Here is a 20,488-nt window from a genome sequence, read left to right on the forward strand (position 1 = left end):
CCCATTTATTTCCATAAATAACAATTGATTCTTGGTCAATTGTCAATTATAAATCTGCGATAGATTCTTTTTTGTTAAGAATAAATTCAGGGAAATGGATTTAAGGGATATGAGCCTAAAGCAGGTATTTGAAGTTAGACCACAGATCTAATTTGATGAAGGGGCAGTGCTCTGAAACCTTGTGATTTCAATTACACTGTTGGACTATAACCTGGTGTCTTGTGACATATCATTTCATGGCAGACTTTGAATTCATTCTTAATTTATGAAACGTTAAATAAATTCTGTCTGCTGTCAGCACCAGATTCTCGGGTTTCATTGCTGCTTATTGCTTGTTGTCTTTGCATCTTTAATAATTTATAAGTGGGACATGCAGATGAAGTGGCTGAGAGATTTTCTTTTACCCAATGAACATATTAAGCGTATCTCTTGATTGCAAAGGTGTGGCCAGAGTTAGTGGATTGCTTTTGTGAGAGTTGAGTTATAGAGTTAAGAAAATGCTGGAAAAAGACTTAGATGGTTGGAGATGGTTATGTATGGGATGTGCTATGTTGGTTAGGATTGCACTACTCAATCAGATATAACTTCGGGTATTATAGTAATTCAAGAAAATTTTCGGCTGATGCACTCATGAGTATTGCCATCCTTATTACAAACTACCTTATCATCAGAAATCTCATCTACCACAAGATGTAAAGGAATGTCACAAACGTTATAGAGTCATAGAGATCTACAGCACAGAAAAAGGTCATTTGGCCCATCACATCTCTGCTAGTAAAAAAAACAATCATCTGACTCTTAATCCCATTTTCTAGTCTTGTTTGTGTTGGCATCACAAGTCCACATATAAATACTTAAATGTTATGAGGGTTTCTGCCTCTATGACTGTCACAGAGTGAGTTCCAGGCTTCCACCACCCTCTGGATGAAAATGTTTTCCTTTACATATCCCCTAAACTTTCTGCCCCTTACCTTAAATCTATGCCCCCACCCCAGTCATTGATCTTACCACCAAAGAGAAATGCTTTGTCCTATCTACCAATCTCTGCAACTCATAACTCTGTAAATAGAAAACAAAATGACTAAAAACTAAATTTGAATGATTTATTACTCTGGACAAAAATACCCTTTGTTATTTGCAGCAGAATGCTCATTGCAATTTTCTTTCTTCTAAATACTTTCTCTCTACCATATATATATTTGAACAACATGGATCTTGGGTATCTTGAGTCAACTTGTGGAACGTTTCAGAGAAGATCTCTGAGACACACGCACTCAACAATCCCATCACCCTGTGGCAGAATACTTTAACCCCTCCCACTCCTGGGATTCCTCCACTGCCAAACCCTAACCACCTGATGTCTGGAGGAAGAATGCCTCATCTTCTGCCTTAGAACCCACCACCCACTCGGGATCAATGTGGATTTCCTCATTTCCCCTCCTTCCACCTTATTCCAGATCCAACCCTTCAACCGTGGGTGGCACGGTGGCACAGTGGTTAGCACTGCTGCCTCACAGCGCCAGAGAGCTGGGTTCAATTCCTGCCTCAGGCGACTGACTGTGTGGAGTTTGCACATTCTCCCCGTGTCTGCGTGGGTTTCCTCCGGGTGCTCCGGTTTCCTCCCACACTCCAAAGATGTGCAGGTCAGGTGAATTGGCCATGCTAAATTGCACGTAGTGTTCGGTTAGGGCTATGGGTGGGTTGCGCTTCGGCGGGGCGGTGTGGACTTGTTGGGCCGAAGGGCCTGTTTCCACACTGTAAGTAATCTAATCTAAACTCAACACTGCCCTCTTGAACTGTCCTACCTATACATCTTCCTTCCCATCTATCCGCTCACCCTTCTCTCCAAACTATCACTATCCCCTCACCTCCATCTAACTATCATATTCCCAGCTATCTTCCTTCCAGCCCCACCCCCTCCCATTTATCTCTCAGCCCCCTTGGGCCACAAGCCTCATTCCTGATGAAGGGCTTATGCTCGAAATGTCGATTCTCCGGCTCCTCGGATGCTGCCTGACCTGCTGTGCTTTCTCAGCAACACACTCTTCGACTCTGATCTCCAGTATCTGCAGTCCTTGCTTTCTCCTAACTTTGATCAAACTCAGTTACATATTAAGATGAAGGATGTAGCTGTAGAGAGTTAAATACTTTCCATCAATGTAACAATAGGCATTCTTCATGTCAAATAGCATTCCAGAAGATGATCTATTATAGCTCCATCTACACTTGCCCCACTTTGTGATTATTGTTAATTGCAGAAATATGTGTTAAGTATTTTCACCTCTTCGCAAGGCAGCTATTCAATGTAGCATTTCTGATTGTGGGGCTTGCCTGAAAGCAATTCAATCCACGGACACTAGATTGAAATTACCTAAAACTAATCCCACAAAAAAACCTTTATTGTTGGCAGACAGCATCAGAGAGCACTCTCATTCTGTCAGTCTAAGGTAGATTCAAAGTCCTCACATAGAACTTAAATACAGCTTGCAAAATTAATGGATTTAAAGCAAAACAAAATACTTACATCCTTCTAACCTAATAAATTCATCCTTTTCCTTTGAAGTTAAATCGGAATCCTTGATGGTGCTCTGCTGACTGTCAAGATATTGTTCAGAGGTAATCTGAGCTAATTCATGTTCTTCAGCAGGTCTCACTGAAATCTGGACGTGAGACCGAGAGTAATGATACCCATGACCCGCTGGACAGATTTCATCAAAGACAGCTGAAATAAAACAAGACGTTACGTGTAAAAATACTATTAAGGCAAGAGTCCATGTGTTGCACTGTCAATTTGTTGAAAACATGAATGTTTGACAGACATTGCTTTAAGTAAAAAAACATGTTTAATACAAAGATAATTAAACCTAGCCTATTTGATTCCCTCGTCACTATTATAAACTGTTCCCTCTAGTGTCAGAGTAATGCACCACTTGTTATAATTGTTTCATGTTGAACTCACTTACACATCAGAAATCGGCTTATGTGGTTACGATAGAGCAATGTAATATACTGTTGTTAAATTAACCTCCAATACAAGAGTAGATGGTTTTTGGAATTATAAAACTAAACATTCACACCTGTGACCACACTATTGTACCAGTAGCAGCTGCAAGCTATCCAGCTTGATAACACTTGCTGATTTATACACAGTAATCCATATTTTCCCTTTGGTATTTTGTTAATAACTCAGTCATTCATAATGTTACAATGTTCCTAGCAGCTGTGTCAAGTATGCATACTTATACCATTTCTCCAAAACACTCCGGGGGTGGCTGTGATGGGATATTTATAATATTTGATCATTATTTGGGAACTTGGATTCGAAAGTGGAGAAATTATGGGTGGATGTAGGTTTGATTTGTATTTCTATACTCTGTATGGTAGGAAAGGGAGACATGAAGTAGACTCCTATAGAGGCCTGGGTGATGTGGGTGATGGGGGGACTGGGTCAAAATCAGATGAAATCTCTGAAGAGGTCTATCTTGATTTTGAGAGTATCTTACGCCAAATTTTGGCATTTGATGAGCACATGGTGAGTTTTACACACTAGATAGCAATTAAGGTTGATTATAGCTTGTCACGTGCTTTTTAATGCACAATGCACCTCATTTTGTTTTTGCTAAATATTTTTAAAAGTGTCATTAAATAGTTTTTAAAATTTCTTTCCAGCTTCCTATCTTACCAAATTCTGACATGGAAACCAGACCAGGTAGCTGTCAACTTCAACACGCTGCTAAGGGTCTCCTTGTTGTATCTCGATATCTCAGTGCACATCCCTTGGGCACAGGCCACATGCACTCCATGTCCAAAAATACCGGCATTCGATATGTGCCAGACTCTAAGAACCCTAACAGCATATCTCTGGCCCACTTACAGGATGCTTCTGCACTGAAATGCTGTGCCAGCATTTGTAATGCTGCACGCGCCCAGCTCATGGACTGGACAAGGTCACACCGCCAGGCTCTTCATTTACTCCATAACTCCCAAGAATGTTAACATCATCCCTACCTTGCATTACTATGCCTTGGTGTGTCTTACCCCCTCAGCCAAAGAAACTAGACTTATGTTACTTCAGTTCTCCCATGCTGTTTGGTGCAGATGCACAGACCTCAGTCAAGTGCAGAGGATAGTCTTTGCTCAGGGTTCCCAGCACAGCTGAGGACTTAATGGTAAAACTTTAACCTGCTGTCGGGAACCCTCACTTTTACCTCCTCCCACAACCCTTCTGTAAGTTGGAGGCCAAACCAGACAATTTCCCCTCAACATGCAGTTTTAGTAATATCAAAATTCTGCCAATAAACAGAAATGTTTTGAAATAAAATTTTTGTCAATTAAAAACTTACCCGCTTTGAAAAAGAAAACCAACAACTTAATCATATTATGTAACATAGCTTTAAAAAGCCTCACATTGTATCTGCTTGTTGAAAACAGTGGTTAGCACTACTTCCCCACAGTACCAGGGACCTGGGTTCAATTCCAGCCTTGGGTAACTGTATGTGTGTGGAATTTGCATGCTCTCTCTCTCTGTCTGTGTGGATTTCCTCCCACAGTCCAAAGGTGTACAGGTTGGCTATGCAAAATGGCCCATAGTGCCCAGGGATGTGCAGGCTAGGTGTATTTTGCCAGGGGAAATGCAGAATTACAGCAATAGGAGTGTAGGTGTGGTTGGGATACCCTTCGGGGGGTTGGTGTGGGCTGAATGGCCTGCTTCAACACTGTGGGGATCCTATGATTGCATTTTAAATATGAATAAACTATAACTAGCAAAGGCTACTTCAATTCTGACCTGTAGTTTTTTTATAATAATATCCATCTCTTTCATATGTAATGATTTACAAAGAACAGTGAGGCAGCACTTGAAATAAATTATTACCTGAGCCAGGCAGCGGGCACTTTTCACAGTTTTTACCCCATCCTTTGCCCACTCGGCTACAGCAGCAGATCTGTTTCGTGATCTGCTGAGAAAGAGGCAGCGAGCAGTTCCTTCTGGACAGCGATCTAAAACAAGTTCCTTTTTCCACTGAAACAGCTTTGTCCGCTGAAAAGAAAAACCAATTGCAAAAAAAACAAATCAACACATTGCTCTCAGGAGGATAGTTCAGGAGCTCAATCATCACCTACCTTTGAATAACATATACCCAACAAGCCCAATTCATTGCTGATTTGAAATCAGAAAAGTTTCAAAACCCAAATGACTTTTGTTTCTTTTCAAATGCAGGTTGACTTGTTTTAAAATGCAGTTCCATATTATTGATGTGGTTTTACATTGTGAACCAGAATGTGATGTTTGTGCGTAGAACAATACGGACTAAACTTCAAAAATACTTGTTTCTAAAAACTTTGTGATGTTCTGGAGACACATTAGCAAGTACATAAGCATATATTCTCTTTTGTTCTTTTAAATTACACACCACCTTCCTCGAAAATATTAGAAATTTACTTGAAGTAGCACTTCCCTAACAGTACTTTGATCAATTTTACAAGAATATTCACAGAAAGGAAGAAAGGTGGCAGCAAGGAATGGTGTCAGGATTATCAAAGACGACTAAAATGAGATGAAAGAGCATGCACCAAGCACTGATCCTGTAAACCTTAACAAGTGGTTCAAAATAAACTTTAACTAAGGCCAATAAGCGGGCCTTTAGCTTACAAACAAGGAATTATGTACACCCCATGAGACAAGGTGAGGAGAAATCAATAATTTACTGCAGAAAGATTTTTTGTGTGCACAATTTCATTTACAGCCATCATAAAACTGCAGGTCAAGTAATGAATTTGCTGTGAATCACTTGATGGTGTCAATTGTGCTGTATAAATAATTGCCAGCTTTTCTTTCTCTACCATTTTACAATTCACCCTGTCACATAGTATTGAGCAATTAGGACCTAAAAGGATCCAGCTCATGGTTCAAAAGACTAATTGTCTCTTTGAAATAAGGTATTTTAACCCCAAAACCTACCCAACTGGAAACTGGTACAATTACAATCATGTAATGTAACTGAAAACAAGACAGAAGGTGTAAAATAGGCAGCCTAGAAGTCTCCAAGCTTGATGTACTTTTATTCTAATATTGTCCTCTTGGAGACTTATGGCACCTGAAAAGTACCCCAAAGAGGACCCTCTTGTGGCAGAGTGGTAGTGACCCTCCCCCTGGATCAGGAGATAGGGGTTCAAGTTCCATCTGCTCCAGAGAAGGGTAATAGCATCCCTGAACAAGTTGATTGGATAAGTAGGTTAAATAAAAGCACCCCAAATTAAATATGGAGCTACTTGATTCATCATTTGAAGAGACTAATCATACTAAAGCAAATGTCAGTAAGGGAATGTTAACATTCCTACTGTCATGGTGGCTCAGTGGTTAGCACTGTTGCCTCATATTGCCAAGGACCCAGGTTTGATTCCTGTCTCAGGCAACTGTCTGTGTGGAGTTTGCACATTCTCCCTGTGTCTGTGTGGGTTTCCTCCGGGTGCTCTAGTTTCCTCCCATAATCCAAAGATGTGCAGGCCAGGTGAATTGGCCATGCTAAATTGTCCAAAGTGTTAGGTGCATCAGTCAGGGGTATGCATTGGGTCTGGGTGGGTTACTCTGCGGAGGGTCAGTGTGGGCTTGTTGGGTCAAAGGGCCTGTTTCCATATTGTAGAGAATCTAATCTAATATTAAACTCAAGGTTGCAGGTTGTGGAAGAAAATACTCAGACGCCAATAATCTAATTTGTGATTACTACACAATGATCTCATGTAAAGTGTGAGATAAGGTTCAATTTCCGAGTTATAAACTGGGGGATGATGAATTATAATGCAGCATAAGTCCAAGAACAGAAATTAGGCCAGTCTAAAATGGTGGGATCTGGGTCAGTTGGGGTTACATGGCAGTGGGCACATTTCAGTTTCCAGGCAGTGGGAAAACGTGCCCCTGCTAAAGCCCATGTCCCACAGGAGCTGACATGGAATTCCTTGCTGAAGTGGGCAAATGTAAATGAAGTTAATTAAAGACATTCCCCTTCTCCTACCCTGTTAATAAAATTAAAACTAGCATTATTGTCACATGAGTACAGTGGAAACGTTATAAGTTACCACTTATGGTGCCATCTTAGGTACAAAGGCATTCTTGATTCTTTACTACAAACTTTTAGGGGAAAAAAATTAGAAAAATAGAGAAATAAGAGGTCTAGCATTACAGATCATAATAATACATTGGAAAAATAAGGAAACAAAAATGTTCAGAATAACAGTCCTTCCAACCCAGGAGAAAGTGAGGACTGCAGATGCTGGAGATTAGAGCTAAACAATGTGGTGCTGGAAAAGCACAGCTGGTCAGGCAGCATCTGAGGAGCAGGAAAGTCAATGTTTCAGAGAACATCTCCGGGACACGTGCACCAATCAACCCACCATCCTATGGCCGAACACTTCAACTCCCCCTCCCACTCTGCCAATGACATGCAAGACACCAGATGCCTGGAAGAGGAATGCGTTATCTTCCGCCGTTGGGACCCTCCAACCACACGGAATCAATGTTGAATTTACCAGTTTCCTACTTCCCCTCCCCCCACCTTATCCCAGATCCAACCCTCCAACTCGGCACCACCCTGGTGACCTGTCCTACCTATCCATCTTCCTTCCCACCTATCCACACCACCCTCCCCTGCCACCCATCACCACCACCCCCCCCACCTTCATCTACCTATCGCATTCCCAGCTACCTTACCCCAGCCCCCCCCCCACTTATCTCTCTACCCCTTTGGGCCTGAAACCTCATTCCCGATGAAGGGTTTATGTCCGAAACGTTCGACTCTCCTGCTCCTCAGATGCTGCCTGATCTGCTGCGCTTTTCCAGCACACCCTTTGATTTTGATCTCCAGCATCTGCAGTCCTCACTTTTTCCCTGTGTTGTGAGGTTGACTGGTATTGAGAGTGCAGCATAAAGGAAAGTTGAAGATACATTAAGTATGTGCAAGTCGATATGGTGGTGTTTCGGCCTACTGTGGGCTCAGTGTGGACTTCCCACCTCAAGATGATTCCAGAGCGGTCGCTGGCCTCGGGGTGAAGGCCAGTGCAATCTAGAGTCCAGACCCATTACAGACTAGAGGCTAGATTTCAGCGAAGACTACTTTGGAAGGACTGAGTCAAAAAGTGTGGTGCTGGAAAAGCACAGCCAAACAGACAGCATCCAAGGAGCAGGAGAATCGACCTTTCAAGCATAAGCTCTTCATCAGGAACGTGGTGGGGGTGGGGGGGGGGGGTACAGTGGGCAGTTAGGTTTTGGTGACAGAGGAACCCCAGGTCCTGCATGTCCTTGGCAGAGTGGAAGGAGAGTTAAAGTGTTCAGCTACAGGGTGGTGAGATTGGTCAGTGCAGGTGTCCCAGAAATGTTCTCTGAAAAGATCTGCAAGTTGGAGTTCTGTCTCCACAATGTAGAGGAGACCACATCAGGTGCAATGGGTGCAGTAGATGATATGTGTGGAAGTACAGGTAAATCTCTGCCGGATGTGGAAGGATCCTTTGGGGCCTTGGACGGAGGTGAGGGCAGAGGTGTGGGCACAGGCTTTGCACTTCTTGCGGTGGCAGGGGAAGGTGCCAGGAGTGACAGGTGCATTGGTGGGGAGGGCGTGGACCTGACAAGGGACTCAAGGAGAGAATGGTCTTTACGGATGGTGGATAGGGGAGGGGTGGGAAATATATTTCTGGTGTTGGGGTCTATTTGCAGGTGGTGGAAATGGCAGTGAATGATGTGATTTATCCAAAAGTTGGTAGGGTGGAAAGTGAGGACCGGGGGGGGGGCGGGGAGGGGGGGTGGGTGGTGTTCTGCCCTTGTTGCTTTGAGCGGGATGGGGTTTAAGGGCAGAGGTGCGGGAATTGGAGGAGAAATGCTGGAGGGCATCAACCACGTGGGAGGGGCAATTGTGGTTTTAGAAGGAGGCCAAAGGCAGGTTTTACCCACCTTATAACTGGGCACAAAGAACTGAGCTGGTAACATAAGCTACATTGCAAAGATGGGTGAGAGTTTAAGACATTCCCACACAGAGGAAACTCTGCGTGCCAAATGACAAAGAGAAATAGATTTCCAAATAAAACAACTAGTACAAGAAGTATAAAACTTATTTCAAGCTAAAATTCAGAACTTTTGCAAATTCATCAGAGGTTGCAGCAATCAATTTGGTGTTAATGTAAAACCAATGTAAAAGCTGAAGAAAAAATCCATCCTGAAGAAGATACTCAAGACCATCAGCCAGTGGTCTGAACTTGAGAACCATGTATTGGAATGGGTCCACTAAAACCTCAAAATTATTTCACCATTGCAGGATTGGCAAAGTGTGCATGTGGCTTTAAGTGGGTGAAATCAAACCCCGATTCTGAGAAAGTTTCAGGGCAACAGTTAGCTCCTGTAAACACTTCATGTAACAAAAATGTTTTTACAAGTGTCCAGGATTATTTAGAGTGTGGGATACTAATATCATCATCAGATGGTAGGTGAGCTATAAGCATCCATTATGCCACAGAGGCAACATGGGAAGGATCATACACTTAAAGATGTACAGCATGGAAAAAGACTCTTTAGTTGAAATCCTCCATGCTGACCAGATATCCTAAATTAACCTGGTACCATTTGCCAGTGTTTGACCCATATCTCTCTGAATCCTTCCTGGTCATGGACCATTTCAGCTGCCTTTTAAATGTTGTAACTGTACCAGTCTCCACCACCTCCTCTGGCAGCTTACTCCATACACGCACCACCTTCTGAGTGAAAAAGTTGTCCCTTAGGTCCTTTTAAATCATTCCCTCTCACCTTAAACTTATGCCCTCTAGGTTTTGGTCTTTCCTACTTTGGGAAAAATGACCTTGGTTATTCATCCTATCCATGCCCCTCTATAAGGTCACTCCTCAACCTCTGACTCTCCAGGGGAAATAGCCCCAGCCTATTTAGCACTCTCTCTATAACTACAGATAAGCAATTATGAACTCTGGACATGAACTCTCTACTAGTTAAAATGAACTAAAATTTGTCACTTTATAATAAAAGTCAACCACTGAATACAGTGCAATGTAGCTTTTGTTGAAAGCGCTCTAGGATGGCTTCTGTTTTATTGGATGTGGTTCTCATTGGTTGTGCCCATCCCTAGTTGCCCTTGAGAAGGTGGGTGATGAGCTGCCTTCTTGACCTGCTGCAGTCCACCTGTTGTGGGCTGACCCACAATACCATGAGCGAGGGACTTCCAGGATTTTGACCCAGAGACAGCGAAGGAATAGCGATATATTTCTAAGTCAGGATGGTGAGTGGCTTGGAAAGAAACTTGAAGTTGATGGTGTTCCCATGTATCTGCTGCCCTTGTCCTTTTAGATGGAAGGGATCATGGGTTTGGAAGGTGCTTTGGTGAATTCTTACAATGTGTCTAGTGCAGAGTACATTGTGCTGCTGCTGCGCATTTTTGGTGGAGGGAGTGAATGTCTGTACATGTTGTGCCAATGAAGCAGCTTGCTTTATCCTGGACGGTATAAGTTTTATCATCAGAGTGGCTGTGGCTCTCAAGTGAGCCAACCTCCTCTAATGGTCTAACATGGCCAGAGACCATAATTCAGAGCTCTGACTCATTCCAAACTCCCACAGAGGACATCAGAAACATTAATTTTGCCACACTTCACAAATGCATCAAGACGGTCATTCGTGGCCTGTATGTCAAAGGTATGAAAAATTCACCATATTCATCCTGGATAATGAAAAGGCCTTGCAACTGGGTTCCTGTTGCAAGATTACCACCAGTCCAGGGAATTAATTGTGGCCACTTTAATGATTCAAGCCTCAATATGACATCTTATGATCTTCAGGAAACAAAAAAGAGATTGGGCTTCATTTATTTTGAAATAGTCAGCAACCAATGAAAGTCCCACCCCAGACAGCATTCATGACATCTTCATGTTAAGCCAACCATCAGCGCCTGGGCCATTTTAAGATCAGTGCAAGCTGTTCTAAAGCGGTGGTTGATGATATACTGAAATAGGATATCAACAGTAGGACCAACGTGTATATCAACAGCTTGTGTGCAAAAGTGACTTCAGAAACAGGCCACCATTTGGACAGTGAATAATCATTTTTCCTGAATTTAATTGTGACTTGACCAAAATAGTTTTGTACACTTTTCTAGAGTTCTGTGGGACCGTGTTAATGTATTGGTCTTCAAGAAGGATAGTTGTATATATTTGCACAATTTAAACCATCTGTAAAGAAACTTTATATGTTTGCAACAAACTAGTCCTTCATATATTAAAGTTGAGGAACCAGGCTGATTTTTTTTTCTGATGCTTAACTGTGCACAGTCTGATACATATGAATATATAATTGATAATATTACCTTTCTTAAAAGCAAGCATTTTTATTACCAGTGGAAGAGTGGGACAAGAAAACAAATCAGTTCAGCATTCCTAATTTGCTCATTACAGAGCAGTCAGGCTAGTCTTCAAGACAATTCTTCAGTTCTAGCTGATTGAGATAGTGTGGCTCCTACAGCTACAGGAATTATTTTCAAATCCAGCATCCAACATTTCTGTCAGCTTTCCATTGCTTGCTTACCTCAAGTAGTAAACAGTCTAAAAGACCAAAATTAACATTAGGAATAAGATTCACCTCCAGTCTCCACAGGACCTTTGGAGTTGACACATTGGTCCCACACATGGAAACCCAGAAAAAGTATATCTGAAGAAGGTGCCTCTTCTCGGTTTCTCATCTCGGATTTACTTGTGGCTATTACACAAGTGGGAAAAATGTACACGCGCACACACATACAGACACAAACACACGCTCACACATTTTCACTCACACGCATACCCTCGCACAGACATATATTCTGTCACACTCATGCATACCCTCTATCAAGCATGCACACAGGCACACACATGCACACAGGCACACACACCTGGATATTCACAATGACTGATTTCAAGAATTTTCACTCTGTATGAAGAGGGGAGATTAGGATTTGAGGTATTGGTATTCTTCCAAGTGTTGGGTATCAACAACTTTTTCTTTACCCCGATATAAGCCAAGTACCTAAGATGATCCCTTGGTGGGGGCAGGTACCATCCAAGAATTATTACGTTGTAAAACGTGCCTGGCTCACAGAGTCAGTGACAAGCCATGCAGCACTTGAGATTAGCTGCCACAAAAAAATTCAAGTACTTTTTGGGAACTTTAGCACTGGATTGCACAGTTTATTCCAAGGTTTTATGGATGGATTCATTGTTGGACAGAATGTATACTCGTACAAATACGGAAGTGGTCCCGTCAATCTGAGGGCCTTGTTCCACTGGTATGAATACAAGCCTGAACCCACAGAAAGTGCCTCAAAGTTCAGAACTCCCATCCAAAATTATGGAATAATGGTGGTATTTGCATAAAGGCTGCCAAGTAGACCAATAAGTACCTTGAATACTTGAAATCGTGACTTCCCACCTTTTCTATACTCCTGAAGCATTGAAGGGCTGGAGAATTTCAGACATTGAATGGTCTTCAACTTGCACAGTATTCCAACTGGAACTCCTGATGTCCACCTAATAGACTTGGATTCTTATCAATATTCCAGTCTCACCTGAGAACAAATCGGCCTTATGTTCCTCCTGCATTGACATTTCTAGGCCTTAAGCTTTGTATTAAGGACAAATATATCAAACACAACATATTTGAAACCATATTCACAAAATATTTCCTAGTAATATTTTCACAGATGTTAGATCTTTTTAACATTCTATGCATTATGAAAACTGGATGACAATGTGGTGAAGGTTAAGATCTGCCTGCCTTAACTACATCCAGAAATGTCACTGATATATACAGCATAGAATCATCAGATTATCACTTACAGATGCAGTGGCTCCTTGATGTATCCATCATATACCCAGGTTTACACGTACATCTGTAGCTACCTCTGGTGTTCAAACAGTTAGCATTTTGACACATTCCTGACATCAGGCATTCGTTGATATCTGAGATTAAGAAAATGCACCACGTTGTTGAGCACAAAAGAATACATCTCAAGGTAACTTAAGAGAAAACTATGTAACAAATTATATTGGATTAATAAATCTCTGCAAAATGCAAACTCGAAGACATTGAATGAACAGCAGTGCAATGGAGCAGAGTGTAGATCTGAGAGTTTGGTGAGTAAGGGAAGAAAGTGTTCCTCTCTTTTTTCATCTGTCACCCTCCAGAGAGGAGACAGAGAACCAGAAGACTTTCAGCTCTGCAACTACCTCCCATCAGACAATCAGCGATTAAATGTAAGGTTTTGCAATGAAACAAATGGGTTAAGGAATAAACAATACGTGGAGGTAGATTCTAAAGAGAGACAGGAACAGTTGGACAGACAAAGGAGTGGAAAGTGATCAGCCTGGGACAACAAACAGCTACTAATGGGGACAATTAGTGGCTGACAATGGGCTGTGTGTAGTAGCAGACCATGTGATAACAAGGCCAAGTGTGCAGGGGTTGGGGTAGGGAGAAAATTGTTGAACTCGATATTGAGTTCCAGAAGGCTATGGAGTTCTCAAGGGGAAAAATGAAGTGCTGTCCTTTCTGCTTGTTCTGAGCTTCACTTGAAATCTGCAGCAAGCCTGAGACAGAGATGTTGGCCAGGGAACAAGGTGGTGTGTTGAAGTGGCAGGCAATTGGATGCTCAGGATATTTTTTGCGGGCAGAATGTAGGTGTTCTGCGAAATGCACACCCAGTCTACACTTCATTTCCCTTCAGTGTAGAGAAACCACATTGTGAGCAATGAAGGCGGAGTGAGTGTCTTACTCGTTTACCAGTAACTTTTCAGTTCCTTTCTACTAAAGTCTTTTAAAACAGGATAAGTACACTTGAGTCTCAAACAAACTGGGCAAAAGTGAAGACTGCAGATGCTGGAAACTAGAGTCTAGATTAGAGTGTTGCTGGAAAAGCACTGCAGGTCAGGCAGCATCTGAGAAGCAGGAAAATTGATGTTTTGGACAAAAACGCTTTAGGGAACATCTCTGGGACACCTGCACCAATCAACCCCACCACCCAGCGGCCCAACATTTCAACTCGCCCTCCCACTCTTCCGAGGACATGCAAGTGCTGGGACTCCTCCACCGCCACTCCCTCACTACCTGGAGGAAGAACGCCTCATCTTCTGCCTCAGAACACTTCAACCCCAGGGCATCAATGTGGACATCACCAGTTTCCTCATTTCTCCTCCCCCCACCTTACCCCAGTTCCAACCTTCCAGGTCAGCACCATCCTCATGACCTGTCCTACCTGCCAATCTTCCTTCCTATCTATCTGCGCCACCCTCCTCTTTGACCTATCACCTTTATCCCCACCTCCATCCACCAATTGTACTCTTTGCTGCCTTCTCCCGAGCCCCAACCCCCTCCCATTTATCTCTCCACCCCGGAGGCTCCCTCCCTTCATTCCTGATGAAGGGCTTTTGCCCAAAACATCGATTCTCAAACAAACTGGCCAACACTTCTATTTTACAGCCAGACTTGAATTTGTTTGATCAGATCTCACGAGGCTATGCAAATGCCATGGATAGTCAAGCAGGTTAGCTGAACATGAAATATCTAACCCCGATGCTTTGCTCCACCTTGCCTGAATCACAACTGACTTTTGTTGCTCATCAGCAATCAACCACACTGACAGAGAGGTTAATCATCAATATTGTCCGATACTTTCAAATCAAGGTGTGTGGAGAAGCAGAAAATAAAGGGAAATAAAAAATTAAATAAAAAGGAAAACATGCTGTCTGATCTAATCCTGAGAAGAGTATAAAGGCAATAGGAGTATACTGAAGAGGGAAATCAGGAGGGCAAAAAGGGGACATGAGATAGCTTTGGCAAATAGGGTTAAGGAGAATCCAAAGGGTTTTTATAAATACATTAAGAACAAAAGGGTAACCCAGGAGAGAATAGAGCCCCTCAAAGATCAGCCTTTGTGTGGAGCCGCAGGAGATGGGGGAGATACTAAACGAGCATTTTGCATCAGTGTTTACTGTGGAAAAGGCCCTGGAAGGTATAGAATGTGAGGAAATAGATGGTGACATCTTGAAAAATGCCCATAAGACAGAGGAGGAGGTACTGGATGTCTTGAAACGCATAAAAGTGGATATATCCCCAGGAACTGATCAGGTGTACCCTAGAACTCCGTGGGAAGCTAGGGAAGTGATTGCTGGGCCCCTTGCTGAGATATTTGTATCATCGATAGGCACAGGTGGGGTGCCAGAAGACTGGAGGTTGGCAAACGTGGTGCCACTATTTACCAAAGGTGGTAAGGACAAGCCAGGGAACTGTAGACCTCCATCAACATGGTGAGCCTGACGTTGTTGGAGGGAATCCTGAGGGACAGGATTTACATATATTTGGAAAGGCAAGGACTGATTAAGAATAGTCAGCTTGGCTTTGTGCGTGGAAAATCATGTTTCATGAACTTGGTTGAGTTTTTTGAGGAAGTAACAAAGAGGATTGATGAGGGCAGAGCAGTGGACGTGAACTATACAGACTTCAGTAAGGCGTTCGATAAGGTTCCATGGGAGACTGGTTAGCAAGGTTAGATCTCATGGAATGCAGGGAGAACTAGCCATTTGGATACAGAACTGGCTCAAAGGTAGAAGACAGAGGGTGGTGGTGGTGCTGGGGGGTTGTTTTTCAGACTGGAGGCCTGTGACCAGTGGTGTGGCACAAGGACCGGTGCTGGGCCCACTATTTTTTGTCATTTATATAAATGATTTGGATCTGAACATAGGAGGTATAGTTAGAAAGTTTGCAGATGACACCAAAATTGGAAGTGTAGTGGACAGTGAAGGAGGTTACCTCAGATTACAATGGAATCTTGATCAGATGGGCCAATGGGTTGAGGGGTAGCAGATGGAGTTTAATTTAGATAAATGCGGGATGTTGCATTTTGGAAAAGCAAATCAGAGCAGAACTTATATATTTAGTGGTAAGGTCCTAGGGAGTGTTGCTGAATAAAGAGACCTTAGAGTGCAGGTTCATAGTTGCCTGAAAGTAGAGTTGCAGGTAGATAGGATCATGAAGGCGGCATTTGGTATGCTTACCTTTATTGGTCAGAGTATTGAGTACAGGAGTTGGGAAGTCATGTTGCAGCTGTACAGGATATTGGTTAGGTACAGGATATTGCGTGCAATTCTGGTCTCTTTCCTATTGGAAGGATGTTGTGAAACTTAAAAGGGTTCAGAAAAGATTTACAAGAATGCTGCCAGGGTTGGAGGATTTGAGTCATAGGGAAAGGATGAACAGGCTGGGGCTGTTTTCCCTGGAGGGTCAGAGGCTGCACAATGACCTTATAGAGGCTTATAACATCATGAAGGGCATGAATAGAATAAATAGACAAGGCATTTTCCCTGGGGTGGGTGAGTCCAGAACTAAAGGGCAAGGTTTAGGGTGAGAGGGGAAAGGTATAAAAGGGACCTAAGTGGCAACTTTTTTACATAGAGGGTGGTATATGGATAGAATGGGCTGCCAGAGGAAGTGGTGAAGGCTGGTACAATTACAGCATTTAAAAGGTAAATGAAGGGGAAGAGTTTAGAGGGATATGGGCAAATTGGACTAGATTGGGTTAGGATACCTGGTCGGCATGGACAAGTTGGACCGAAGGGTGTGTTTCCATGTTGTATATCTCTATGACTCTATATGAGAAGTTTCAGAGCTGATAAAGAGAGATTGGATAGACTGAAGTTGATTTTTTCTTAAAGCAAGAGGAGCCTATAATGATGAGCTGTATAAAATTATGAGTGGTTTCAGTAGGGTAGACAGGAAGAAACTTTTGCCCTTGATGGAGTGATCAGTGACTGGGGGCACAGGTTTAAGGTAAGTAGCAGGAGCTTTAGAGGGAACGTGAGGAAAAATCTTTTCACCCTGAGGGTGGTGAGAATCTGGAGCTCATTGTCTGTCAGGGTGGTACAGGCAGAAAGCTTTATAGTATTTAATAAGCCTTCAGGTATGCATCTGCAAGGTCAAGGCATACAAGGGCAAGAGGGTCTGCTTCCATGTTAGCCCATAGCCTTGTATGGAGAAAGTGAGGACTGCAGATGCTTCCATGTTAGCCCTTCATCACGAAATGACTCTTGCCTGAAACATTGATTCTCCTGCTCCTCGGATGCTGCCTGACCAGCTGTGCTTTTCCAGCACCACATTCTTGATTCTGATCTCCAGCATCTGCAGTCCTCACTTTCTCCATACAAGGCTATGGGCTAAGTGCTGGGAAATAGGATTGGAATAGTTAGGTGGCTGGAGTGAATGTTATGGTCCTGTGCTGTAGACCTGTATGACTCTTTGTGATACAGTGGGCAGAACTAATAGTAAAATTATAACCTATAAATTAACTGGATAGCTAACCATTCACAATTTTCATTTGCAGTAAACAGGTTAATTCTCAATGTAGAAAAGGACAGTACTGGATATGTGGTTAAAATTCCATTTTGAGATTCTACAGTGTGTAATCTTTACTTAATGGATTTAAAGCCCATTCTCTCAGGGCTGATCACAGAGTGTGCATGGTTGAGAGGAGTAGACAGCCCTTTCCTCTCCCTTGCCACCTTATTCTGAAGTTTGTGTTCAGGATTCAATTACATAGTTATTAATACCTCACAACGATATTTAAAATGCAGACGTGAAGCCTGATTTCCCCTTTATTTCAATGCCAACGTCCCTAAGTGAATTCCTGAGGCATCCATATTAATGGGTCTTCAGTCTGGATTCATTCATTAAACACTCTGCAAGGTTTATAATGCTATAATTATTAACCAACAAATCACTGAATTTACTTATGCAAGTATAAGCATTCCAAAGGGACTGCTACCTCCATGATAGTCTGGTCCACTCAATCACTTCTAATACCCTTGTTACATAAAAAGTTTGACAAAATTAAAGCTTGTTGAATAAAAATGACAGTAGCAGCATGGTTGTGAAGATGGCCAAGTGACAGGAGGTGGAGGACAGAGATGAGTTGTTGCTTTTCAGACTCGCTTAATGTACACAGTGAAGTTTCCTTAGTAATCTGGATCGGGATCACCGTTTTTCTTGATCTGTGTTGATTATGGAGACTTGGAAGTGCAGGGCACAATTCCAAAACTTAGAGTGCACAAAACTTGGAAGTGTTGCAAATTGTGTGGAGGTAAGTAATAGATTACAATAGTGCTCATCAGCAGTTTCTACATTTTGTCCAATTTCTAGAAACGGAGCTGAATTCTGATAAAGTTCACTCTGTATTAATTCCAGGGACTTTCACGGAGGGTTTCTGTCTCTGAACCCCAGAGAGATTTCTCACATTGTTATCTGAAAGCAACCTATCAATAATGTACCATGCCTCTGTGGTACCTCTCACATCCTAGATACACTCTCGTCAGAGGAAGGAGCACTTCCCACTGCGGGATATGCTGGGATTCCCAGCACCAGTGCTATCTTTAAAGCCCAGCCTTGCATTAAGCCAAATGCTGCCAGCCAGGAGTTGACATTTACTTAGAGTGTAGCAAGAGAAGAGAGAAAAATAAATGCCATTTGAGGCACAGAAGTGGCCCAGATGACATCCATTAGAAATGCAAGAGCGCATTCATAAATTTATTGGTGTTTAAGAAACAAACTACATAGGTTACCAGTCCTCAGCCTTACCTATCTTAGAAACCTGTCTTTTTGAGGGGGCAAGGCAGAGGGGAAGCAAGAGAAGGTAAAGATGCCGTAAGCAACTTACGGGTATGGTGCCAATCAAGCGGGCTGCTTCAACCTGCCAAACTTGAGTGATGTCGGGGCTATACCCATCCAGGCGAGTGGGCAGTATTCCATCACACTCCTGAATTGTGCCTTGTAGATAGTGGCCAGTTTTTAGGGAGTCAGGTGGTGAGTATTCCTAGCCTCTGACATGCTCTTGTAGCCACTATGTTTATGTAGTTAGTCCAGTTGCGTTTCTGGTCAAGGTAACCTCCAGGATGCTAATGGTGGGGGATTCAGTGACAGTAACACCATTGAATATCAAAGGGCGGTCGTGTCTTTTATTGGTGATGGCCATAGCCTGGCATTTGTGTGATGCAAATATTACTTATCACTTAACAGCCCAAGCTTGGATATCATCCAGGTCTTGCTACATCTTGATACTTCCGTATCTGAGGAGTCACAAATGATGTTGAACAATGTGTAATCATTTGTGAACAACCCTACTTCTGACTTTATGATGGATGAAGCAGCCAAAGATGATTGGGCCTCAGACCCAACCCTAAGGAACTCCTGTCGAGATGTCCAGAAGCTGAGAGGACTGACTTTCACCAACCACAACCATCTCCCTGTGTGCCAGGTATTATTTTAAACATTGGGAGAGCTAACCCTCTGACATTTCAGCTCCTTTGAACCAAGACTGTAATGGGGTCAGGAGCTGAGTGGCCCTGGCAGAACCCAAACTGGGTTTCACTGAGCAGGTTATTGCTGAGCAGGTAATAGCACTGTTGATAACATCTTCCATCACTTTACTGATGATCGAGATTAGGCTAATGGGGCGGGAATTGACTGGATTGGATTTGTCCTGCTTTTTTATAGAGGATCCTGGATTTCATTAGGATGTAGGTACTTCTGCAACCTCTCCAAGCCCTGGGAATCCCAACCTTTCACCCCCCAAAACACTGAATCCTTGATGGGTTATATTCTCTAGATACCAATCCAACCATAAGACCAAGACATAGGAGCAGAAAGTAGGCCATTCAGCTCATTGAGTCTGCTCCACCATTCGATCATAGCAGAGAAGTTTCTCAACCCCAATCTCCCACTTTCTCCCCATAATCCTTGATCCCTTTGAAAGTCAAGAACCTGTCTATCTCAGTCTTAAATATACTGAATGACCTAGTCTCCACAACCTTCGGTGGCAATGAATTCGATAGATTCACCACTCTCTGGCTGAAGAAATTTCACCTTGTCTCCATTCTAAAGGGTCTTCCCTTTACTCTAAGGCTGTGCCCTTGGTCCTAGTCTCTCCTAGCAATGGAAACACTTTCCCAACAGGCTCCAATATCTCATCCAACTGGCCATTAGAATGTGTGTCATTCTTAAATAACAGTAAGCAATCTGATCACTGAAAGCCACGTTCATGAAACCCAGCTCTGTCTGAATCTGGCATACATACAGACATTGCTGAAAATGTGTTGCTGGAAAAGCGCAGCAGGTCAGGCAGCATCCAAGGAACAGGAGGATCGACGTTTCGGGCATAAGCCCCTCCTGAAGAAGGGCTTATGCCCGAAACGTCGATCCTCCTGTTCCTTGGATGCTGCCTGACCTGCTGCGCTTTTCCAGCAACACATTTTCAGCTCTGATCTCCAGCATCTGCAGTCCTCACTTTCTCCTCGAAAATACATACAGACATTGCCAATTGGAATCTAAACTACAACTGGGGGCAGGAACTCCACTCCATTCCACCCTCTCTCAAACTAACCAATTTCAATTCTGGTGATTCTGAAACCAGTCCAACAAGGAAAATACATAACT

At 42.9% G+C, this 20,488-nt stretch overlaps 1 protein-coding gene across 2 annotated transcripts in view; it reads right to left on the reverse strand.

Annotated features, from left to right (window-relative positions):
• Window positions 1-20,488, reverse strand: part of LOC140476119 (latent-transforming growth factor beta-binding protein 2-like) — a 469,839-nt gene that overhangs the window by 200,804 nt on the left and 248,547 nt on the right. For both annotated transcript variants that reach the window (XM_072568220.1, XM_072568221.1), the window contains exons 10-12: window positions 12,850-12,972; window positions 4,874-5,038; window positions 2,525-2,722 (exon numbers count right to left, since the gene is read on the reverse strand). In XM_072568220.1, coding sequence (XP_072424321.1) covers window positions 2,525-2,722; window positions 4,874-5,038; window positions 12,850-12,972 — 486 coding nt within the window. The remainder of the gene's footprint in view (window positions 1-2,524; window positions 2,723-4,873; window positions 5,039-12,849; window positions 12,973-20,488) is intronic.

This window comes from Chiloscyllium punctatum, chromosome 4 (assembly GCF_047496795.1).
Source record: "Chiloscyllium punctatum isolate Juve2018m chromosome 4, sChiPun1.3, whole genome shotgun sequence".
Classification (NCBI taxonomy): Eukaryota; Metazoa; Chordata; class Chondrichthyes; order Orectolobiformes; family Hemiscylliidae; genus Chiloscyllium; species Chiloscyllium punctatum.